This window comes from Aquarana catesbeiana, linkage group LG10, assembly GCF_042186555.1.
Source record: "Aquarana catesbeiana isolate 2022-GZ linkage group LG10, ASM4218655v1, whole genome shotgun sequence".
NCBI lineage: Eukaryota > Metazoa > Chordata > Amphibia > Anura > Ranidae > Aquarana > Aquarana catesbeiana.
Genome location: NC_133333.1, coordinates 253,634,111 through 253,660,304, shown reverse-complemented (window position 1 = coordinate 253,660,304; position 26,194 = coordinate 253,634,111). Strand labels below are relative to the sequence as shown.

Below are 26,194 nucleotides of genomic sequence, written 5' to 3'. Positions count from 1 at the left end.
CCCACCCACTCTCCTGGTAGATCTATTGTACCTTCCATGGGCAGTGTTGCCTATGGTCTGTCACAATATATAGACTATTTTCTGCAACTATTGGTAAAAGAGCTACCATCATATATTAGGAATTCTGCCCATCTTATCGACACCTTGAGTACGTGGCAACCAAATTTTTGTTGGCTATGCTGGGATATAACATCATTATATATCACCATCCCTCACCAGATAGTTTTTTTAGCTGTAGAGCATTTTCTGGTTAACCACTCAGACCTCCATTAAAAATATATTTAATTATTTTTGGAGCCACCAGATTTTGCTTAGAGCACAACTATTTTGTGTTCGATGGTCAAAATTATCTACAGGTCAATAGGACAGCCATGGGGACAAGCTTCGCCCCCTGTTATGCTAATTTAACTATGGGGCTATGGGAACAACAGAGCATCTATAATCACAATCCTTTCACAAGGCACATCATTTATTATGGAAGGTATAACGATGATATCGTTATCATCTGGGATGGCCCACCTTCCATCATTGCAGAATTCATCCAACATTCCAATAATAACACCTTCAATTTATTGCCCACTCACATGGTTGATATGCAATCCCTTGTTTTTCAGGCCTGGTACCCATAGAAACCCAAATTATTAATAAAAAACATTTTTAACAGACTTGGGGTAACTCTTGCATCCATTCTAGTAGCTGTCATCCTCCAAGATGGAAACAAAACAATCCTAAAAGTCAATTCCATCGACTTTGCAGAAATTGTGCTTTGGATTAAAATTTTGTGAAAAGGGTTACTCTGCTCAACATGTCAATAACTTTTTGCCACTTACAAACCCCCCCAGACAGAACTGTAGACTCCTCTAATAATGACAATCCCACAAAATTAATCACACAGTTACAATATAAACAAATGGAAAGAATATTTAGGAAACATTGGGGTATCCTATTACAGGACCCCTTACTAAAACCTACTTTGCCCCTTTGACCCAGTTAACCTACCGTAAGGCTCAAAATATCAAGAGCCAGATCACCCACAGCAAGCTCCCGGACTTTAGAAACATACGTCCAATGCCAGGTGGTCTTTTTTCTAACCTGACGGGAATGTACAAATGTCACAAGAAAAAATACTTAACCTGCTCTTTTGTTCCTAATGTCCTCAAATCCTTTGAGGTTAGTGGCAAAAAGTACCCCATCACCCAATTCTATACATGCTCCACGAACTTTGTCATCTATGCCCTCAGGTGCCCTTGTGGTCTACTTTAAATTGGTAGGATCATTAGGGCACTGAGGACTAGATTTTGGGAAAACAGGAGAGCCATTGAGCAGGGAGATACAAATAATAAATATAAATACAGCATACCCAGACCCTTAAAAGAAATACATAATAAATCTACAGTGGAACTACAGGTCTGGATTATCGAACAGATCCTTGACTCTCTGTCCATAGCCGAAAGATACAAAAAACTGTGCGAAAAGGATCTTCTCCCTGAACACCCTGTCTCTAGCAGGACTCAATGAAGAGATTGAAACCAATACTGTCCTGTAAATTATGGTCTTTTAATAAGCTTATTTAATTTTATATTTATTAGTTTGCTACAATAGAATTAAGTTTTTGCTATATAATACCTTTGATCTAGAGTACCTCTTTTTCTTTGCTCCCTTCTTGCCCTTTCTTACTGATAAGTTTTCATACACTTTAAATACTTGCACATTGTAATCATATATTGCTCTGTTAACTAAGCTAGCTCTTATTGCTTGTTTTTGCCTTGATGATAGCTGAACAGTATTTAGTTATTTGAGTCCACTCTGCCCTCTCCCCTCCCCCCCCTCCAATTATTAGCATAAATACCACACTTCCACTTCCCCCCTCCCTAAGGATGACAAAGGAGCGTACTACAGCCCCAAAACATATTACCGCTTACTCTCCATTGACGTCATGACAACCAGCATTACTTCCGGGTTCCAATGCAAATGTGCGTTCCAGTGTGGTTACAACGCTGGCTCCATGTTATCCATCTCAGCTCCACCAGGCTTCACATCCCAACTGGACATCTCCACACAAGTGCCGATGGGCGCCTATTTCCCAGCCTCCTAGTGGCCTCTGTGCACCCAACTCTGCAAACGATCAATGGATTTTTATATGTGCCTGTCATTCACCTCCCTCTGTGAGTGCATTTAAACCATTTGCTTTTTATCTGATGGGTTATTAAACTGATACACTTAGATGGCGTCACCTTCTGTTTTTTCCTTATCTCCTAGTGCCTAGAGACTATCCAATAATCTACTGGAAGTGCTGCAGCCTCTGAACAAGTGATTTCCATACATCTTGGACTCATTTTGGGACATTTTGTTATCCTTCTCTGTTGTGCCATTAAGCCTTATTATTTTTTAGATTGGCAATGTTCTGTCCCTTTCCCATAATCTGCTGCCTGTAAATGACCCTGTCACATTCTTTCTCAAAGGAAACTAAGCTGTAGGCTTCTGTTCTGAGGCACAGGAATATTCCACTGCTGTGATCATATAAAAAAGGACTGTGAAAAAAACAATTGCAGCCAGCAACAATTGTGACATACAGTGAGCCCTGTGAAAAAAACACATGCAGTCTGTTATCACTGTAGTGCATATTGACAGGGACAGGCTGAAATGAGACTACTAGAAATCAGCAGCATTAAGATGTAAGAAAGGCTAATAAAAGGTCAAAGCTCTTCCCTCCCCCCACCCCCAAATTCTCTAAGATACACAGCATTTTGTTACCCACATGATAATTTAGAAAAGGTTTACATCTACTTAAAGAGACCAGTGCCTACAAGGCCCACACTAATCTGTCCTAATGCACTTTATCACCAGCACTTCCAATGCTTCCCCTATTACACCTAAAGCACATTATCCATATGGCTGCTTGGAAACCAACTTTTTATACTGAAGGGGTTGACTCATTCAAAAGGCCAGAAAATGCATTATGTTTAGTCATTTACTATCACAGCAAAATTACGCATTAGTTGGGCAGGTCTGTGAACCATGAGTGGGCACCTCTGACCCATTGTAGACCCAAACCTGAACCTCATTCCTAGTCGGGAGTATATACCACACAGACTGCAGGGGTCAGGACTCAGGAGTATGTAATGCACAGAATGAAGAGCTCAGGGGTCAATAACACACAGAGTGCAAAGTCCTTGAGTAAAAAACTCACAAAGTAGCGGGGTCAGGAGTAAATAGCACAAAGAATATAGGGGCCAGGGTGATATAACTGTAGCACACAATCAAAAAAAGACAATGAAAAATTACCGTTCTCCCCTACCCACCAAGTACAAATCTTTCCTTACCCAAAGATGCCATCACCCTCTCTACCCCACAACCAATAGAGATCTCTACCCCACTCATCCCCCACCAAGTACAGGTCTTTTCTAACCCAAAGCTCCCCCTCGCCCTCTCTACCCCACAACCAATAAAGATCTCTACCCCACTCACCCCCCACCAAGTACAGGTCTTTTCTAACCCAAAGCTCCCCCTCGCCCTCTCTACCCCACAACCAATAGAGATCTCTACTCCACATCACTTCCTCCCTGAAACTCACTCACCAGGCCTTAGATGCAGTAGCAGTTCAGAGTGAAGGGAAGTTCTCCCATTGGCTTTGTCAGGTGACCAGAACAAAGGAGGAGCTTAGGGGAGCCTCCCTAGGCTCTGAACTGTGAGTGGCAGTGCAAGGGCGATACTTGAAAAGTTAAAGAAAAAGGTGGGCATCAAGAGCAAGGGCACCACACTCTAGTTTCAGCGCACCTGCCCCAGGTGCCCAGCACTAGGGACACCCATGGCAGAGGTTCCATAAGAACTGTCAAAGATGGGATTTTCTACTTATTGGAGAGATTATTTTCCCAAATGACATTGTTTCTCCTGGATAGGAATTGAAGGGAATCCTCCCCAATGAAGGCACATAGCAACAAAAACATAAAAGAGGTATTAATACTTCCCAACGCTATCCAAAACAAGAACAAAAGGCTTTGGACTTGAGTTCCACTTAAACCATAGATAAAGTTTAGCCATAGAGGGACAGGAATTGTCTTATTCTAAGGATTGGGTCAAAATCAAGGGAATAAGCCTGAAAAAAAAAAGAAAAATGTGACCACTACATCTAAGGGCCGGTGAGCTGCAATATATTAAATGTTAGTTTTTAGGTTCAGCTATGCCTTAAGAGGCACCTTTCCCTGACCATAGCACCTGCAATGACTGAATATAAATACAAAGAAACACTGAATTACTTTACTTTGCAGTTTATTATATGTAAAAGAACAGTAAAAAGTACAGGGTGCGCTCTCCAGAGATACAAAATCTCTATATATTGTCTGCTGCCAGGGTTCTCAAACTGGTGGCCCTCCAGCTGTTGCAAAACTACCAGTCCCATCATTTCTCTGCCTGAGGGAGTCATGTTTGTAACTGTCAGCCTTGCAATGCTTCAGGGGACTTGTAGTTTCGCAACAGTTGGAGGGCTGCCAGTTTGAGACCCCCTGGTCTATTCCATTAACCATTCTTGCCTTATAATAAATACAACACAATAAATAGGTCCGGTATAAAGCAGGCCCCTCTAAGCCAAAAAAGCAGTATATCTTCACTGTACAAAATGAGAGATAATCAGGAAGCATAGCGGCAAGGTTATCTTTGGTAGCGTTATATATAATGCAGCCAACACCATCCACAGAAAAAGAACTAGATACAAGATTCCTTCATAACTTCTCTCTGCTGAGAGCATTGGGGTGGACGATATGACAAAGTCTCATGGTGCCGGGATGGTCCGTTCTCGGAGGGTTTACATCAGTTTCATCAAGATCCAGGAGAAGATCAGAGCAGACAAAGTCCAAGGCATGGAGAAACCTGGAACAACACACAACAGATATTAGGAATGGATCGGGAAGGGCTTCATCCTCCTATGGATTGTGACATTATAAGAATTTAAAGTGTATGTCCAACCAAAATGTTTGCTTTTTAATTTTTGCATACTGTGGTGGCAATGGAGAAATTTACCCTCATTTACTCTCAAGGTGACAAAAGTTTTACCAGATAGGAAGTGAGGGGAAATCTGCTACAAGGACACAGATAGCAATAAAAGATCTTAAAAAAAAATTACTTCTCACTGTGTAGCTGTTGGGGATTTTCTCTAATTTCCTGTTTAGTGAAACAGTTGTCACTGGGACAGCAAGCATAGGGAAATTTCTCTAACATATGCCAAGAAGGCAATACAACCTCAAAAGTGGTTCTTCTGCTTGCTGACTCTTTCCAAAGTTAAAAAAAAAAAAAATAACAAAGAGATCCCCTCCACTTTAGTTGTGCTGCCCACACAGTAAGTGATGTCCAGTATGTGTGTGTGTGTGTGTGTGTGTGCGTGGGGGGGGGGGGGGCAGCAATAAATCCCACCAAAATATATTCAAAACTGGATATATATCTACGATGTTGGTGTCAAGGAGCATTATGCATTTTCTAAAGACAGCACAACAGAAGCTGTTTGCCTTCAGACTGTCTCTCTCTAATTGAAAGTCTCAGTCAGTAATGATAACCCTCCAACGTAATGCTTTTATAATAAAACTAATATCAGTAAATATTTAGATAAATACTAAATATATGCATAGAAGTATATGGATGGATAATAATCCCTAGTCATTGCCATTGTTAGAATTAGGCAGATGAAATGGAAAATTTTACATATCTCTTTGAGGGAGTTTAATATTTTTTTGTGGCCAATAACAGGAATCTGCAAAGGCTCAAAAGGAGAAAATCTTTTTCTTAGCGTTTTTTAGCAGTGTACTGGATGTGACCTGGTTTCGGCCTCTTGCTGTCCTTATACAGCCGGGCTGCAATATGAGAACAAGAAACAGCACAGACATGGGTCCCGGATGCCCAAATGCTGGCAAGGTCTCCTGATCATGCTGCGCTGTAATTGGCTGCACAGCGCTGACATCATTCGGAGCCAGTCCTACCAACTGCTGATCGTCAGCAGCTGACTGTGAGCTGTTGGTGACAGCTCGGTCACAGTTCTGGGGGTACCGGTGGGGCGCTCCCCAAACGAGACAGCAATGCATAAATGCATGGTCAGGATGTTGAGGTCCACCAGCCCTGCCCCCACACATTAGGGTATTGTTGCTGTAAAGGGCTTCACCTTGTTTAGCTACATCACTCTAAACCATTACATTTCTCAATGTAAGAGATTACTTACCACTGGCAGAACTGGTATCTACATTGTAAATGTTATCAGCTGGAAATAAAGAGAAAAATATCTGTTAATTGGAGACCTCAACTGGACTGATACTCATTTTTCTGGATATATCATATGATATTCACATTCACTGTAGGCTGAAATAATTGTGTAGTGATCAATCACCATAGAAGTTAAGCATTTGTAAGACCTGAAAATATTCTCTAACAATGGACAATTTGCTGCTTTTTTGATCTGATAAATATACGGGACACATGGAGTAATAAAGATTTTTTTTTTTTTTTTTTTTTAGGATGGTGAAGGGTTAGAACCTCTGCAAGTTTTAATTGCTTTGTCCCCTCTGGGAGATTTCTCCTTACTTCCTGGTCAGGTGTCAGACAAAACAGGAAGTGAGGGAAAATCCCCCCAAAGGGAACAAAGACAGCATTTATAAATTGACGGACACTTTAAAGTGGTTGTAAACCCTCTACCATACTACCCATTGAAGTGAACAGCCTCAGATGATGAACAGAGATGAAACAAATCCTCCTACATAGGTTTTACATGTATATCTGCTGTCTTTCCCTTTCTATATCCTTTAGAAAGTGCACATTGTGTTAGAAATATTGTTTCCTCATTCAGCAGTCTGGGCTTACCCTGTGTAAGAGCTGATTGGAGGAAGGGCATCCCTCTACCCCCCCTCCATATAGGCAGAGGAACAAAGAAACTTGCAGAGCTGTACTGTGAATAGACAAGCCCTCTGCTAATCTACCTTGAAGCTCCCTCCCCGACATAAGTATTCAGCTGCTTTTCTCGTGTGTCAACAGAGGAACGGAGCAGCAGAAAGACACCGCACTTAGAGCTTTGGAGAGAGATAAATAAACACTACAGATATACCGGTATGTACCCAGGTCAGATTTCATGAATGGGGTTTACAACCATTTTAAGCCTTTTCCTACATTATCCAAAACAACAAAGAAAATAAATGTTTTGTCTGGAGTTGGGTTTTAATAAATGTGACTAAAGAAACACAGAAAATGACTGTAACAAAACTGTGACCATGAGATGACTTACCTGCATTCAAAAAGATATTGACTCTTCCTGCAATGCCGTCAGAAGAAGCATCTTTGGCTTGGGAGGGGCAGGTCTGTAAGGAAATACAATACATTCAACAGAAATTCTAGACAAGTGAAATTGATGAAGGAACTGCAAATTGTATCCAAGAAACACCCCAGCTATGCTAAAGTCACAACGTCCCGTTCATGTTCCTCTATCTGTGTTATCCCCACAATGAAAACAGTGGAGAATGCGGGCCTACCAGGTTCTTCCATCATTCCATTGGTTTATTCCACATTGTATGACAGCATGACACCATCAATTGTCTTTGTTAGGGATGAGTATGACACCATCAATTGTCTTTGTTAGGAATGAGCATGGCATCATCACTGTCTTTGTTAGGGATGGGGTTGGGTTTGGGCTACAGCAGATGGGCAGAACTGTGAATTCTGGTGGTGGTATCTCAATTTCAGAAGCCGGCATATGATTTTACTCACCACCTTTGTATGGAGTTGGCCATTAATTCAGCTTTTGTGCTCATTGTACACAACAATGTTCTACCTGCTTGGTTAGCAGCAGCAGATCAGCAGAAAATCAGGTAATGAGCAGAGAAGCTGGTATCTTGGTTAGTGTGCAATTTATTTATTTATTTTTCGTTCCATAAACACCTTCAAGCATCTTATCAATGCTATGTAATGATTAGAAAGACAAATGTGGACAGCACTCTTGCCATGTAGCACTGGGGACCTCAATTCAGATACCAGCCAGGGGTATTATCTGCATGGAGTTTGCATGTTTTGCTTTTGTTGGTTTCCTCCAAGGACATGCAGGTAGGATATTTGTCTCCTGTCTAAGCTGGTACTAGTATGTGTGTGTATGGCTATAAAAAACCCTGCCCCCTCCTTCAGGCACAGAAATCACAGATCACCCTCTATGTGTATGGTGAGTCTTACCGTCGCACAATCAGTAGTGCAGAGTTTAAGATCGGCAAAGAGATAGACGGCATTAGAATTGGCAATCTGGAAGACTTTCATAGCAAACCGAGATTCAATGCCGACTCCATTGCTGTCCACTGTTAGCTGGTCAGCAGGTACATCGCTACCTGGACACCTGGATACAGAAATCTTTCATCAGTTTTCAGTTACTGTAATCTAAAGATTAGAACACAATACTGGTACATACTATTAGAGGTGAACAATATATGGGGGGGTGTTCATTTTATATATACTGTATATATTATAGATGGAAAATACATGGCATGTCTTCATTGTTTATATGTATATTATAGCTGAACAATGCCAGGCATGTGCTCATTATATTATTTCTGTTACTCAGAAGTCCTCAATTTACATTTTAATTGGTGGAAATTTGGTGGAATCTTTGTGCCATACACAAGATATGTACTGTGACCCATAATTCTTCACACCTCACACCTACATGATATTCTCCTTAATACATCAATTTGCATGTTATTAAAGATATTTCATCCGATTCTGACCAACACATTGCTGTGAACTGGGCCTATCAAAAGCAATAGATTGTCAATGTGTGGGGCCCGCTTTGAGCAAATCAGCCCATCACAGGTGGTGCCAATGGGTCCTTCAATGAAAAACACATCAAGCAAAAATGCAAATGTTAATTCAAACCTGCATTGAAATTTTGCATCATTTCAAAAGATCTCTGAAGTTCTACCATTTATATGATAATTAACATACAGTGTATGAAAGGGTTAGATCCCCTGTTAGGTAGTTATATGCTTGCTGTATAAAGCAGCTGGGAAGGTCATGAACAAAAATTGTTGGATTGTTCACCAATCATCACCCTATATAAAGTCCAGCACCTCTACATATACACACGTTCCTGAAGCCCTGATGTAGGCAAACTCCTTACCACCTCTGAATTGGCACTTTCCTATTTCCACACCTAGTCCCTTCTCAAGGCTTGTATTGCTGTCCGAGGCAAAATTTCCCTTCACATCCTGTCCTGGTGACACCAAAAAAAGAATCAGAAAAGGGCTGGCGACTCGGATGCTCTTGAATAAAAGTCCTTTATTGGGTTACATGGGTACACGGGTACAGGCTACGAAGTCTTAGCCGCGTTTCTTCTTAGCCGAAACGCGTCAACATAGCCTGTACCCGTGTACCCATGTAACCCAATAAAGGACTTTTATTCAAGAGCATCCAAGTCGCCAGCCCTTTTCTGATTCAAGTACTGCATTTTGGGGCCTGAACGTCCTGGCTAGAGCACCGGATCACAGTTCATAGATCATCATATTGGCAGTGGAGCTGGGGTATCATTTTGCTTCTCTTGTGACACCAAAACATACAGGGATATAAAATGATGGAAGTTCTCTCCGGTGAGGACATAGACAGCAATCTGTGGTGAAGAAGAGTAAGAACCTCTTGACAGGTTTTTATTGCTGTCTGTATCATATTGTCTTCATAACCCCATCTCCTCATCTCCAGTTCTGGTGTCACAAGCATGGATCAGTAACAAGAAAGTGCCTCAAATTAGCCACAGACACCTCACAAGGGTCCTAACTCTTCCCCCACTCTATCTAAAACTGAACAAAAAGTTGACTTGAGAGAGGTGGAGTCTGCTTAGCTCCATCCACCCCCAACTAATCCACTTCTCCCTCCCCAACTCCTTTTATAATCCTCCAAAGTAGGAACATGGTTCTTAAGTACTCTGTTCAACGTGAACTAACTAATCCAATATACACCCTATATATGGGCTACACAGAATTTTCTGATCTTTTGTCTTGGTTGTTCAGTTGTTCCCCTTTTACTTGTTATGTGCACTCATGATACTGACTGATACTTTGTACTAAAGGGGTTGCCTACCCCCATCGTATTTGTAACACTCTTGATTTACCCTGGTCTCCTCCTATGAGGATTGTTTATATTTTTGGGTTTGTTACTTACTTTAAAAAACCTTTAATAAAACTTTGTGAAACTAAATATGGTATCAATTAATATATAAAAATAAAATGTTGACTTGAGTTGAGCTTTAAAATGAACTCCAGGAATTTTATCACTTTAGAAAGTTGGATTGTCCAGATTAGTTCAGAACTTCATGGCAAGGCTTCAGCAACATACTCTTAAGCCGGCCAAAGACGGTTCAAATCTCAAACCATGTATGGTCAGGTTGAATGTACCCAAGCTGATCGATCAACTTGATTACAACCAGCCTGTTGGATTTGACATGGATTTTACATGTGATTATAGCTAGCGGCTGTTATAGCCACACAATGGCTCCTGTGGTTGTACGGATGGCGTTAAAGTGATACTGAGTATTGTTCTGTGTATTTAGTGAATTATTTCTGTAGTCAAAGTGTACAAATAACACACAGAACTCCTAACCCAGTGCGCTGTCTACTTACCCGTTCTGAAGAAGATAGTACTTTTGGTCGCTTGAATTGGTAGGAGAGGCATAAATATTCACCACTTTAAGTTTAGAGGTGTTCACATCCAGATCTGGTACTCGCACTGAAAGATAAATAGTATCTTCCACCATCAGGGAGTCATCTTCTGAGAGAGGGATACTATATTGGCTATCTTTAAAGGCCATCATTATGGCTGCATAACTTCCAGTTCCATTAGGGCCATTTATTTCTGTGGTCCTGGAAAATAGACACATGATAAAGGTTACCTACCTAGAAACTTATGCAGGTATGTGGTCATGCATCAATGTTAGTATACAGACTGCATGCAGAATTGAATAATTTGAGGATTAAGAAAGAGCAAACCTATCAGTGCAGGCCATGGTTCCTTCTCTGACCCCAAAGTCACTACAATACTCAGCAGTGTCGTAGGGAGAGGTGGAATGAACCATGCAGTGTGGCAGGGGACACACAAACATTGAATGCCAAAGAGTCTCATGGAGGCTGCAGCACTGAAGCAGAAGGAAGGAAGGGGACCGAGGCCATAAAACTCTTCTATTACGGGAACATTTCCTCTCGATTTGACAGGGTTGATTGAAAACACTTGGCCCAGATGACTTACACCCATGTGTCCTCAGAGAGCTGAGCTCAGTTATATCTAAGCTTTTGTTTCTAATTTATTGAGGTTTGGGGCAAGGCCAGCTAAGTGCCTTTGTTTAAAAAATGGATTGAGGTCTTCAACTAGTAACTACAGACCTGTTTAATATCTAAGATATTTGAAGGTTTGCTTAAAGATAAACTTTACCCATAACAACTTGATAAAAAAAGAATGTTCATTAGCAAAAAACATTCCACATAATAATCCCATAATAAAATTCCAATAATTCCAATAATTACGCTACCAAAATTAGTGCGTACTATAAATTGCCTCCAGCATTGTTCCTGTTTCTTCTTGCCAGAGGCTGCCATTTTCCTAAAGCCCAGAGCCCCTGAGTAAATCCTTAGGCAGATCGGCCTTTGGTGGCTCTGATTTTAGGCACAGTGCCAAAAATTAGAGAGCAACCGAGCATGTGCAGTGCAAAGGGGAAACAGGGTATTACTGTATTTTAAATAGACAGACACTTATTTTTAATGTTTTACATAGCTATACAGTGGAACCTTGGATTACGAGCATAATCTGTTCCAGGAGAATGCTTGTAATCCAAAGCACTGGCATATCAAAGCGAGTTACCCCATAGAAGTCAATGGAAACTAAGATAATTTGTTCCGCATTGACTTCTATTGCATGCAATACCGCATGTGGCCAGAGGTGGGGGGTGCCAGAGAGCCTCTGAAATACTCGGGGACAGCTGGGCTGAACTCGGAAAGCCTCAAAAAGGCTCAGAAACACTCAGGAACTGAGTATTTCTGAGTGTTTCCGAGTATTTCCAAGTGGTTCCGAGTATTTCCGAACGGCTCCAAACCGTTACGAGTGTCACCGGTGCCCCCGCACGTCTGGCCAAATATGGTACTGCACACCCCATTAGCTTGAATTCTGCTTGTTTGGTGAGACAACACTCGCAAACCGAGTCAGAATTTAAAAAAAAAAAGTTGCACGTCTTTCAAAACGCTTGTTAACCGCGTTACTCGTTAACCAAGGTTCCACTGTACCTGCAAAAGAGGCTAGCCAGAAACGATCTACCAGGACTTAGTTTTTGACTAAAGTTCCACATAAAGGACCAATTACACAAGAGTATGTGCTACAATGCAATATCATAAGAGATAATTAGCATGGATTTCTGAAAGACCGATATTATGTGATAATAATTACCCGAGTATTGGGTGCAGAGTCACATTAAGAGCGACATTTATATTCAGCGGGTAGGCGCAGGAAATATTCATGACAGCGTCATTTGTTATTCGGATTGGATTTGTCTTGCCAAAAATATACAGATGATTTGTGTATATGACGTGGGTTGTATTTAGCTGTAGAGAGAGGAAGCACAGAAGTCATTAGACAGGGTGAGCAAACTTACCTCCATACAGTATTAATATCAGTGTATTCCCTGTGAGGTCAAGAAGGAAGTCTCCAGTTTTGTTAAAGTAGAACCCAAAAACTACCAGATAAAAATAAATAGCCCAAAGATAAAATAACAAAAGTAGCTTTTACTATGCAGAGATTTTTGCAGAGATTTTTCCTGCTGTACTTTTTTTGGCCATTTGATGTGCTCACTCTGATGGCCACTACCATTTAACCCACTTTCTATGAGCCCAGGTCCCCTTGGACCCCCAGCTTGTGACTGGACAGTGAAAGGAGAAGCGGAGGACTGATGAGTTAATCTCTCTGTCATTCTGCTCTCTCCTCCAATCAACATAATCTTTGTCATCACAAGAAATAACTGGCTATTTGTGTTTCTTCTCTTTCCCCCTGAGTTGTACAGGGACTGCACAAGGCTGAAACCAAATCACAATGGGCTACTTAAACTGCTTGAATAAAAAAAAAAAAATACATTTAGTGATGTAAATCAGGGATCTCCAAACTACGACCCTCCAGCTGTTGTAGAACTACATGTCCCATGAGGCATTGTAAAACTCTGACATTCACAGACATGACTGGGCATGATGGGAATTGTAGTTTGGGGACCCCTGATGTAAATGAATACAGAGCTGTGTTATTTGTGTCTTTTATATCTACCCAGAGTTCAACTCCTCCCTGTGGGTGTCTCCCTTAACTAACCAGCTGCTAAAGAGACATCCACACATGTGCGCCCTCAGCTGGGGCTATGTGTGTCTTTTTAAACGTAAAATGCCCAGCAAGCCACGCCCCTGCTCCCTCCTTCTAGGCAGCTGCAGGAGCCAATCACACCCCTTCCCTCACTATCTCATCTACAACTGGGAAGTTCAGGGAATGGGGCAGAAATGGAGGACCTGGTGAAGGACCTGGTGGAAGTGACAAGGGGCGCCAGGTAAGTGTTTGAGGACAGTGGGGTTGTAAATGTATCGGGACATTTTTTTCATTAATGTTGTGAATGCATTGGGGTAAAAATAGAATAAAAAATGCTTAGGCTTTAGTGCTACTTTAATGTGTTCTGCCAAGTCTGTATGAAAATGTGATTTAAAAAACTATGTAGAGGATAAAACACTCTTCTGGGGACAAAGACAACAAAAACTCCTAAATCATACAATTTTTGTCTATAGAGACTTTATTGTATCTGTTTTTACTTCTCTTGTATAACAAACAGTCAGGAGAACTTACCTCAGCAGCAGTGTTACAGTCAGAGGATATCAATGGACGGTAAAGGGTCATCTCTGATATTCCATCTACAATCTCCCTTCCTGCCGAGCAATTGGAGTTGGTGCTGTTCAGCCTTATATCGGATGTATCATAACCATTTTTTTCCAACCAACATTTTGACACTTGTATATTAAACTTTGCTCCAGTGCAAGTGAAATTTACAGGTGGACTGGCTCCTAAAAAAAGAGTAAATTCATTCAGTATGTCTGAGATGAGAAGGTGACGTGTTTGATGTACATTATATACTATAGGGGTTTTCTATATATAACCACTTTTTAGCAAGTGTATCCAGGGACTGGGGAGAAAGCTGCTATAGAGGCAAAGAGTTAAATCACAATTTAATTTCCAGTTTACATACAGTACATTGACTGTTGGTGATCAATGTAGTCTCCTCTGAGATTAATGATCAGTGTAGTGCCCCCCTTACATTGATGATCAGTGTAGTGCCCTCTTACATTGATGGTCAGTGTAGTGCCCCCTTACATTGATGGTCAGTGTAGAGCCCCCTTTACATTGATGGTCAGTGTAGTGCCCCCTTACATTGATGATCAGTGTAGTGCCCCCTTACATTGATGATCAGTGTAGCGCCCCCTTACATTGATGATCAGTGTAGTGCCCCCTTACATTGATGGCCAGTGTAGTGCCCCCTTACATTGATGATCAGTGTAGTGCCCCCTTACATTGATGGTCAGTGTAGAGCCCCCTTACATTGATGATCAGTGTAGTGCCCCTTACATTGATGATCAGTGTAGTGCCCCCTTACATTGATGATCAGTGTAGTGCCCCCCTTACATTGATGATCAGTGTAGTGCCCCCTTACATTGATGATCAGTGTAGTGCCCCCTTACATTGATGATCAGTGTAGCGCCCCCTTACATTGATGATCAGTGTAGTGCCCCCTTACATTGGTGGTCAGTGTAGTGCCCCCTTATATTTTTGGTCAGTGTAGTGCCCCTTACATTGATGATCAGTGTAGTGCCCCCTTACATTGATGATCAGTGTAGTGCCCCCTTACATTGATGATCAGTGTAGTGCCCCCTTACATTGATGATCAGTGTGGTGCCCCCTTACATTGATGATCAGTGTAGTGCCCTCTTACATTGATGATCAGTGTAGTGCCCCCTTACATTGATGATCAGTGTAGCGCCCCCTTATATTTATGGTCAGTGCAGTGTCTCCTTACATTGATGATCAGTGTAGTGCCCCCTTACATTGGTGATCAGTGTAGTGCCCCCTTACATTGATGGTCAGTGTAGTGCCCCCTTACATTGATGATCAGTGTAGTGCCCCCTTACATTGATGGTCAGTGTAGTGCCCCCTTACATTGATGATCAGTGTAGCCCCCCTTACATTGATGGTCAGTGTAGTGCCCCCTTATATTTATGGTCAGTGCAGTGTCTCCTTACATTGATGATCAGTGTAGTGCCCCCTTACATTGATGATCAGTGTAGTGCCCCCTTACATTGATGATCAGTGTAGTGTCCCCTTACATTGATGATCAGTGTAGTGCCCCCTTACATTGGTGATCAGTGTAGTGCCCCCTTACATTGGTGATCAGTGTAGTGCCCCCCTTACATTGATGATCAGTGTAGTGCCCCTTACATTGATGATCAGTGTAGTGCCCCCTTACATTGATGATCAGTGTAGCGCCCCCTTACATTGATGATCAGTGTAGTGCCCCCTTACATTGGTGGTCAGTGTAGTGCCCCCTTATATTTTTGGTCAGTGTAGTGCCCCTTACATTGATGATCAGTGTAGTGCCCCCTTACATTGATGATCAGTGTAGTGCCCCCCTTACATTGATGATCAGTGTAGTGCCCCCTTACATTGGTGATCAGTGTAGTGCCCCCTTACATTGATGGTCAGTGTAGTGCCCCCTTACATTGATGATCAGTGTAGTGCCCCCTTACATTGATGGTCAGTGTAGTGCCCCCTTACATTGATGGTCAGTGTAGTGCCCCCTTATATTTATGGTCAGTGCAGTGTCTCCTTACATTGATGATCAGTGTAGTGCCCCCTTACATTGATGATCAGTGTAGTGCCCCCTTACATTGATGATCAGTGTAGTGCCCCCTTACATTGGTGATCAGTGTAGTGCCCCCTTACATTGATGATCAGTGTAGTGCCCCCTTACATTGATGGTCAGTGTAGTGCCCCCTTACATTGATGGTCAGTGTAGTGCCCCTTACATTGATGGTCATTGTACTAATTGCTTACATTAACTGACATTGTGTCCAGTTACATTGGTGGTCAAAAGGGATGAGCTTAAGGTTCCATCTAAACACAAGTACCTTGGAATTTCATGCATTTGGATTGCAACATTGACTATATTTTGGTCATGTCCATAGATAGAGACCCCACTACTTTGTATACACAAACTGTCCCCCCGCCGGACCTTTCATTATTACTCATTACTCATTATTCATGATCACATTATGTACTATGTATGTTATATGGACCTCATATGGTTTATATAAAAATGCAATATTTGGTTTCCAAAAGGCACAAGATCCATTGTAACCATTGTATTATAGCATACCATACCTCGTACGAATTGATAGGCAGCTGCATTGCACTGGCAGGCAGTACCAGCACTGTTACAAATCTCATCAGTAGCACAGGTTTCCATTCCACAGGTCAGAGATGCAGCCACTGGAGAGACAGAAAAAAAACATGAAAGTACATCCTGTGTTCCTGTGTGGAAGTCTAAACAGATCTCAAATCCATCTACTATGTAATACAAGGATCAAAATAAATAAATCAGAGATAATGTCCGCTTTGTTTTAAATTGCTCCAAACAATCCAGTTTGTGCCAAACTGCGGCAACTTGTATCCAAATGTTCCAATATACAAACTTGTTTCAAAATTATTACAATTCATAAACAAAGTGTTTAAAGATACACAGTTAGAGAATGGATCTCCCTCACTGTTTCTTTGTCTAATTGCCCTTCCCTGATCATTCCCTCCAATTTCTGGGGAACGATCGCTGTCTCTGTATTCCAGATGTGTTATTATAAGATAAAAGGAGACAAACTTCACTCACCCGCCATGACAGCGCACAGTACAGAGAGCAGTAGTGTTGTCTTCATGGTGATCAGGGAACCTAGAAAATACATCCTATATGAGCAACCAATTTTTTGTTTGCGATTTAGCAAAAAAGAAAAAAGAAAAAAAAGAAAAAGTCCTACAGAGTTTTGCATTATTTTATATATAGTTTTACACAGTAAAAGTCAAAATAAATAAAAATAAAAACAAAGGAAAAACAACAAACATCTATATATGTTACAATATTCTTTTTTTGTATTGACTATGTAATATACAAGACTTAACAATATTTGATTAGCAAAATATATATATATATATACAGATAGATAGACAGACAGATAGATAGACAGATAGATAGACAGATAGATAGACAGATAGATAGACAGATAGATAGACAGATAGATAGACAGATAGATAGACAGATAGATAGATAGATAGATAGATAGATAGATAGATAGATAGATAGATAGATAGATAGATAGATAGATAGATAGATAGATAGATAGATAGATAGATAGATAGATAGATAGATAGATAGATAGATAGATAGATAGATAGATAGATAGATAGATAGATAGATAGATAGATAGATAGATAGATAGATAGATAGATAGATAGAGATATATGTCTATATATCTATATATATTTTTATATATATAGATATATATATATATATATATATATATATATATCTATATATATAAAAATATATATAGATATATATATAATCACATATATTAATTTATAGCTACAAATAAACAATAAGATTCAAGCCTGTAAAGCAATACAGTAAAACCCAAAATAAGCATACCAGACTTAACAATACTTGAGAAGAAAAAAAACCCCATAAAAACGTTGACTGTTCAATTTCCATTAGGTCTTCCAACAATTGCCAATTAGATACATATTGATTGGATAGTTAAGTAAGTCCATATATTGCAATTAAACATGTTACAAAGGCAGCAACTCAGAGAGCAATGATTCCAAAGAATTATCATGATAACCAGCCAACCAGCAATCACAAAATGAAGAGCCACCAATGGCAGCCTCCATCATTCTATCTGTTCCTTCCCTTTAAGGAGACAATCAGAGTGTAAGGTGTATGACCTGCTTTGGAAAATTATAATGTATCCTGATTGTCTGCTATGAGCTGTAAATGACTTAGAAATCAAAGTTTTATACTAACCAACAATGGTGGTGTGGAAATGTTCCGGATCTCCAAGAGGCTTCCAACAACTCGATGTTCTTCCAACAAGTGCACAAAGTCAGTTGTCAGTTGAGTTTTGCCACCTTCAGCAAAGACAGTTGGAGTGAGGTGGTGGAGGGTCTGTGTACAATTACCGATCACTCAGCTACTTATATACTCATCTATCCAGATGGAATGCCATGCATCGATCTTGCTAAAAAAACTAGAAGGTGGAGATGACGTTAGAGTAAATAGGCCTCACCCAGGCAGGACTTAGCCCCGAGCTCTCACGGCTTAACATTAAGTCAATCGTCACAGACTGATGTATTTTTCTGGAGGCATTTAATATTTATAGCTGATGAAAATGTCACCTTGTTCTATTACAAAATTAATCTTTCAACTATTTTACATACTTGTTTAAAACCCAATTATAGCCAATTTTTTTTTTTTCATTTTGGAGATCTTTTTTACAGTGCCCAAAATATTTTAACCACAAAATGCACAAAAAAACAAGTTTTATCGTATCACTAATAAATTTAGAATCGTAATGGTGGTGATGGTGCCAGATACCACTGACCAACTATGTCTATGTAAGATGATTAGGTTTACTATGATACACAAATGTGTTACAATGTACTTATTTTGAGATCATTGTTATCCTGACCAATTATGTGTGGATTCGCCCAGGAGAAATGCACTGCATGCCCATTGAACTTTGGCCGGCAGGGTTAGAATGTCCAATACCGGGGCTGTTGGATAAGCCAATGTCAATATTCCCATTGCACACGTTCCTGCAATGGTCTTGTGGTAGGGGGTGCTGCAACAACAGCCAGATGGGGACTGGAAACATCATAGATCAGTGGATGTAATATTTCTTACCAGCACACCACAGATCTTCAAATAACGTCCAAAGTTTTTCTTTTCTTTCTTTAAAGAATGATGACATCACAGTGGAAGTACAACGTTCCAGAGCTGCGTAGGACCCCTTTGTCAGGTTTGTGATGATATGCCTGACGAAGGGGTCCTGTGCGGCTCCAAAAAGCTGCACTTTTTCCACTGTGATGTCATCATTCTTCAAATATACCCTTGGACTTTATTTGATGATCCGTGGTGTGCTGGCAAAAATGTACACTGCTTTGGATAAGCCAGCCCCCTCACTATAAAAGGGGGTGGGGGGGCACAGAGCTGATATAGGGATGGATTTACTAAAGGCAAACAGACTGTGCACGTTGCAAGTGCAGTTGCTCCGAAGCTTAGTAAATGAGGTAAAGCTTCATTTTGCAAAGAATACCCAATCACATGCAAGGAAAATTAAAAAAAAAAGCATTTTTGCATGCACATGATTGGATGATGGAAATCAGCAGAGCTCCTCCTCACTTGTTAACCACTTACGGACCAGCCGCCGTCGTTATACATAGAATACCGGGGTTATGGCAGCCGGTAGCTGCTATAACCCCGGTATTTTCTTTATTCTCTTTCAGATAAAAGTGGTCTCCGTGGCAGATGAGGTGCTCCCGAAAAAATATATATAAATTCAACGCCACGCTCCGGTCGTCTACGCTGCTTACCAGATGAGGTGCTCCCGCCATGCTCCGGTCATCTACGCCACTTACCGGAGCCGCTGGTAGCGCCGGAGACGATCCGATCCTATCCACTCAGTAGCATGGAGCCGAGTGAGGGAATGATGGCTCCTTCACTCAGCTCCATAACATCGGATGACGGGAGCGATGTCAAACATCACGCCTAATAGTCTTAGCGAGGAATTTTTTTTTTTATAAATACATTTTTTTTAATTCATTTTTTTTCGCACTTAAGTGTAAATATGAGATCTGTGGTTTTTTTGACCCCCGGATCTCACATTAGCCTCCCCGGCGGTATGATTATTTCAGATTTTTGCGTCTTCAAGCAGTACAATTATTTTACATAGAAATTTGGCGTTCTATATTGTAGGCCTGTAATTCTTAACAATAACACACTTATATCTGTCCACCAAGAGTCTAGTAGATATCCTGGGTATGATGAAGTTTGAAACACAAAATCATAAATTATAATATAATAAATAAATGTAAATAATTAAAAAAATAATATTATAATGATAATAAAATAAATTTCCCCATGATTCACTATCGCTCAATTCTGCAAGTGTTCTAATTTACTATCGCTGTTTTCTAGCTGGTCTAAAGCCACTTTTGACATAAAGGGACACTTTTTGGTTGCTATGGACAATCTCCAGTTTCCAGGCAGAAAGAACAGTATATATCATATAAAACTGCATGCGGGGCATGGGCCAAAGCACTGGGGACAAAAGGGAAGTGAAATGATTTCATATACAGTACTGTATGTGTTATGATTTTTACATTTTTTAAATTTGCTGCCAGGCTCCGCCCCCGTGCGTTGCGACGCTCTCAGGGAACGGAGCCTGGCACAGAGAGGCTTCGGGCAGAGCCCGCAGACACAGAGGGGGGACATCGCAGGATCCTGGGGACAAGGTAAGTAACCTGCACCAGGATCCTGAGATGTAATCCCGAGTGTGGCTCGGGGTTACCGCTAATGGTGCTGAAATTTAACCCCTAGCCACACTCGGGAATACCGTCAGGGAGGTTAAAGAGGACCTGTCATGCTGTCAGGGATCTACCAGCACCAGACCGGGGCGTTTGCATGCGCCTATGCGCCGGCGCGCCCCTGTTCAGACACGGCAGCAAGCTGCTGCTGTGCATCAGCGCGGCGCTCGGGCGCGCTTGGGTGCGCGGCGCGGGTGCACGCGAACGCGCGCGTTCGCGTTAGCACCGGTTTGGCGCCAATTAGCACATAAAAGTTCTCCTGTTCCATGGGAACATCGCTGCTTCGTCTCAGCTCTGTGATTCTGCTTGAACCTGTATCTGATTGTCTGCTACCTGATTTGACCCGGCTTGTTTGACCATCCGACCTGCTCCAATCCCGACCCGGCTTGCCTGACCATCCTGCTGTCTGTATCTGCTACCGTTGCCGACCTCTGCCTGCTCACCGACTCTGCCTTTGCCTGCTGTGATTACCTGTGCCAGTTACCTGCCGACCCGGACTGTCTGACTCTGCTTGTGCCTGCCGCTCTACTTGCTGTTGCACCTTCAGCTTCAGCTCCTGTGATCCCTCACCTCCAGCGTGTCAAGTCTGCTGCTGTTCCAGTCTCCACTCACCTGTAGTCCTGCCATCCCAGGAGGGATCTCTGCCTCTTCATCAGAGCCTATACTCCAACAGGCACTCCTACCCCACTGCGCTCAGGAGACCACTGTCCCCACTCCAGTGGCTCCTGAACCAGCGTTGTATGAGAGGTCTTCTCCTACAGTCAGGCTCTCCTACCATGTACCTAACAGTCCGAAGCAGCCATGACTGAGCCTGCAGGAGATACCTCTCCCTTGAAAGAAATTTGCACCCACCTTGCGGCCCTCACTCAAGCCGTCCAATCCCTCCAGGATAACTACAACAGATTGGAGGGACAGGTCCAGAACCTTGCAGGGCCTAACCCCCTGGCCTCCTCCTCAGCCGCAACCCCGGCACAGACGACTCCTGGTCCTTCCGTTGTAATGCTTCCACCTGAACCAAAGGTTCCCACTCCTGATAGATTCTCTGGAGATCGGACCAAGTTCCGGGCCTTTCGCAACGTTTGTAAGCTTTTCTTCGCATTACAGCCTCGGACTTTCTCACTGGAAGCCACTAAGGTGGGGTTCGTGATCTCCCTCCTACAAGGAGAGCCTCAGACCTGGGCCCATCGTCTACTTGAGGGAGACTCAGCACTAACCCAGTCCTTATCTTCCTTCTTTGAAGCCATGGCGCAAATATATGAAGACCCTCAACAGACTGCTACAGCTGAATCAGCTCTGTTCATGCTTCAGCAAGGCCGCAGACCTGCGGAGGACTATATCATGGACTTTAGACGTTGGAGTGCGGACACTCAGTGGAATGATGCGGCCCTGCGTCACCAGTTCCGCTTGGGTCTATCTGAAGGATTAAAGGACGAACTTGCCCGAGTGGGTGTACCAGATACTCTTGAGGCTTTGATTAACTTGACTCTTCAAATCGACCGACGTATCCGGGAACATCGATCTAAACGATCTACTTTACAATCCCGCCCAATTTGGATGACAGCCAGAGCACCACTTCCAGCAACACGCTACGTACCCCCATCCAGTTCAAATCCAGCTAATGCCACGCCTGACTCTGCAGAACCTATGCAATTAGGACTGATGCAACCTGCTTTGTCCCCTGAAGAACGGGCCCGACGCCGGCAACTCAATCTGTGCCTCTACTGCGGTGGGACTGGGCACTGTCCTGAACTGTCCAGTCAAAATAAGTAAGTGCCCGTCTTCTGTGTATACCAGTCTCTCTGCTCTGTCTGCGAATTCTACCCACATTGCCATTCCTCTGTCTTTGCAGCTGCAAGAAGGGACAATAACGATCAACGCCATCATTGATTCCGGAGCATGCAGTTGCTTTATTGATTCAAACTTTGCCAGCCAGCATAACATTCCATTACGAACCAAGACCCATGGACTCGCTGTATTTCTAGCTGATGGATCCCGCATCAGATCAGGACAAGTAACCCAGGAAACCCTGCCTCTGCCTGCTTCTACTCCCTCCCAACACAAGGAACTGCTGGTTCTTGATGCCATCTCCTCTCCTATGTTTCCCATCATCCTGGGCATTCCTTGGCTGCAGGCCCACAATCCATACATTCATTGGACATCTGGAGAAGTGAAATTCTCATCTTCTTACTGTCATGAACACTGTTTTAAGAAAGATTCGGATTCCTCATCCACCTTACTTTGTTTGGACACCGACCAGAAACTTTGTCAGGTCATACCTAAACAGTATCATGAATTCCTTGATGTCTTCAGCAAGAAGGGGGCAGACTCTCTTCCACCGCATCGCCCCTACGATTGCCCCATTGAATTGCTGCCAGGATCCGAAATACCATTCGGACGCATTTTTCCATTGTCAGAGAAAGAACAGGAAGTACTAAAGACATATATAGATGAGAACCTGGCCAAGGGTTTTATACGCCACTCTACCTCTCCAGCTGGTGCCGGAATATTTTTTGTCACCGAGAAGGACAAGTCTCTCCGTCCGTGTATAGAATATCGTGAACTAAACAAAATCACGGTCAAAAATCGGTACCCTCTACCCTTGATACCTGAACTCTTCCAAAAATTAAGGACTGCCATCATTTTCACTAAACTTGACCTGAGAGGGGCGTATAATTTGATCCGTATCCGGGCTGGGCATGAGTGGAAGACAGCATTCCGAACCCGATTCGGGCATTATGAATAGCTGGTCATGCCCTTTGGACTCTGCAATGCCCCTGCAACCTTTCAACACCTGATTAACGATGTCCTCAGGGACTTCTTAGATGTTGTGTTTGTAATCGCATACTTGGACAATATTTTGATTTTTTCAGAATCCCGTGAATTGCATCAAGAACGTATCCGCAGGGTGTTGGGTCGTCTCCGCTTACACAGTCTGTACGCAAAAGCGGAGAAATGTGAGTTCGAGCAACAGAGCATTCAATTTCTGGGGTTAATTATCTCTGCAACGGGCATCAAGATGGACCCACAAAAAGTTTCCGCTGTTCTGGACTGGCCGGTACCCTTGGACAAGAAGGGAATTCAGCGGTTTTTGGGGTTTGCGAACTTCTACAGAAAGTTCATCAGGGGGTTCTCAGCCATAATTGCACCCATCACGCAGACAATCAAACAAAATACCCGTTTTTCTTGGAACCAATCTGCCCAAGACGCCTTCGAAAATCTCAAAAGATTATTTACTTCAGCACCTATCCTCAGTCACCCTGAACCATCTCTACCGTTTATCTTAGAGGTTGATGCCTCCGAGATTGCGGTAGGTGTGATTCTTTCACAACGTAAAGGTAGCAAAGAGATAATGCACCCTGTAGGGTTCTTCTCCCGTAAACTCTTCCCTGCAGAGAAGAATTATGACGTTGGTGACCGAGAGCTTCTCGCCATTAAGACTGCACTGGAAGAGTGGAGGTACCTGTTGGAGGGAGCTATGCATCCAGTGCTAATTTATACTGACCATAAAAACCTGGAATACTTACGATCTGCCAAGCGGTTGAAGCCTCGTCAAGCCCGCTGGGCTCTGTTTTTCTCACGTTTCTCTTTCCATATCACGTACCGCCCAGGTTCATTAAATATTAAACCGGATGCATTATCACGTATGCATGACAATCCTAAGGACTTATCCACTCCTGACACCATCTTACCCGCAAACAGTTTTTTACTGCTACAAACAGATTTACTTTTCCTGATTAAGGAAGCATCCTCTGAGTCAGCCAGGCCTACTGGGATTTCTTTAGTAAGAAGAGATGGTCTGTTCTGGAAGGGAAGCCAAATTTTCGTTCCTGAAGATATCCGGGTCAGGGTTTTGACACTTCTCCACGATCACCCATTGGCAGGCCACTTTGGAGTTCGTAAGACCCTGGACCTAGTACAGCGTACATTCTGGTGGCCCAATCTGAAAGACTTTTGTGAAAGATATGTCAGTTCCTGTTCCATCTGCATTCAGAATAAGTCATCCAGGAATCGAGCTTGGGGCCTATTGAAACCGTTACCTGTACCCGACAGACCATGGATTTTATTGTGGAGCTTCCATGTTCTGAAGGTTGCTCAGCCATCTTTGTAGTAGTGGACCGTCTAACCAAAATGGCTCATTTTCTACCGTTAAGGGGAACCCCGTCTGCCACCGAAACAGCTCGCATATTTATCAAGGAGATCATCAGACTTCATGGAGTACCTGTAAACATAATTTCTGATAGAGGGGTTCAATTCACCTCTCGTTTCTGGAGATCCCTGTGTGAAACCCTAAAGATTGAATTGGCCTTGTCCTCGGCCTATCACCCTCAAACGAATGGTCAGACAGAAAGGACTAATCAGACCCTGGAACAATATATCAGATGTTTCACATCTTTCACGCAAGATGATTGGGTATCTCTACTACCCTTAGCAGAATTTGCGTACAATAATGCCAAACATTTTTTTTTACGCCAATTACGGCTTTCACCTAACCTTTCTACCTGATTTCCTTTCAGAGTCTTCGGTTCCAGCAGTACAAAGTACAGTGGAGTTCCTCAGTCACAACAGCCGGTTGTTGCAGGAAAAAGTATCCAAGGCTCAGGCAGATGGTAAGAGAATCTTCGACCGGAAAAGAAGGGGGGAACTGAACTTACAAATTGGAGACCAGGTATGGCTTTCTACCGTTAATATCAAATTAGCATGTCCTTCTAAGAAGTTGGCACCTAGATTCATGGGACCCTTTCCAGTTAGAAGGAAAATCAATGAAGTATCTTATGAACTGACTTTACCTGATTCATTTAAAATTCATCCGGTATTCCATGTATCTCTGCTCAAACCTGTTGTACCTGATCCCTTTCCTGCTAGAGGGACAAGACCTCCTGAACCTGTTGTAATTAATGGCAGCGAGGAATATGAAGTTGAGGCTATCCTTGATTGTAGAAGAAGGCAAGGGCAAAACCAATTCTTAATCAAGTGGAAAGGCTACGGCCCAGAAAGTAACTCGTGGGAACCGGACAGTAATGTGCATGCTAGGCGTTTAGTACGCGCCTATTTTTCCACTCACCCTGAGAAAAAGAGGTTGTTGGGCATCCGGAGGCTGCCCCTTGGGGGGGGGCAATGTCAGGGATCTACCAGCACCAGACCGGGGCGTTTGCATGCGCCTATGCGCCGGCGCGCCCCTGTTCAGACACGGCAGCAAGTTGCTGCTGTTGCTGTGCATCAGCGCGGCACTCGGGCGTGCGCGGGTGCGTGCGCGTTCGCGTTAGCGCCGGTTTGGCGCCAATTAGCACATAAAAGTTCTCCTGTTCCATGGGAACATCGCTGCTTCGTCTCAGCTCTGTGATTCTGCTTGAACCTGTATCTGATTGTCTGCTACCTGATTTGACCCGGCTTGTTTGACCATCCGACCTGCTCCAATCCCGACCCGGCTTGCCTGACCATCCTGCTGTCTGTATCTGCTACCGTTGCCGACCTCTGCCTGCTCACCGACTCTGCCTTTGCCTGCTGTGAT

At 42.7% G+C, this 26,194-nt stretch overlaps 1 protein-coding gene across 1 annotated transcript; it reads right to left on the bottom strand.

The window, feature by feature from the left end:
• Nucleotides 1–7,113: 7,113 nt before the first annotated feature.
• Nucleotides 7,114–16,540, bottom strand: LOC141109915 (pancreatic secretory granule membrane major glycoprotein GP2-like). Its single transcript, XM_073601169.1, has 7 exons — nucleotides 16,438–16,540; nucleotides 13,855–14,069; nucleotides 12,430–12,584; nucleotides 10,620–10,859; nucleotides 8,191–8,347; nucleotides 7,256–7,328; nucleotides 7,114–7,136 (listed from the first exon to the last, which is right to left on the bottom strand). The coding sequence occupies exons 1-7, from the start codon at nucleotides 16,520–16,522 to the stop codon at nucleotides 7,114–7,116; spliced, it is 948 nt and encodes a 315-aa protein (XP_073457270.1). The 5' UTR covers nucleotides 16,523–16,540.
• Nucleotides 16,541–26,194: the final 9,654 nt, after the last annotated feature.

What these genes read in the sequence shown, in the direction of transcription:
- LOC141109915 (XM_073601169.1), bottom strand. Translation starts at nt 16,522, where the DNA reads ATGGAAACCTGTGCTACTGATGAGATTTGTAACAGTGCTGGTACTGCC. An exon ending in ACTGTAACACTGCTGCTGAG is followed by an intron (nt 12,585 to 13,854) that starts GTAAGTTCTCCT and finishes CTCTCTCTACAG; the next exon opens with CTAAATACAACCCACGTCAT. An exon ending in CAATATCTTTTTGAATGCAG is followed by an intron (nt 7,137 to 7,255) that starts GTAAGTCATCTC and finishes TGGATAATGTAG; the next exon opens with GAAAAGGCTTAAAATGGTTG.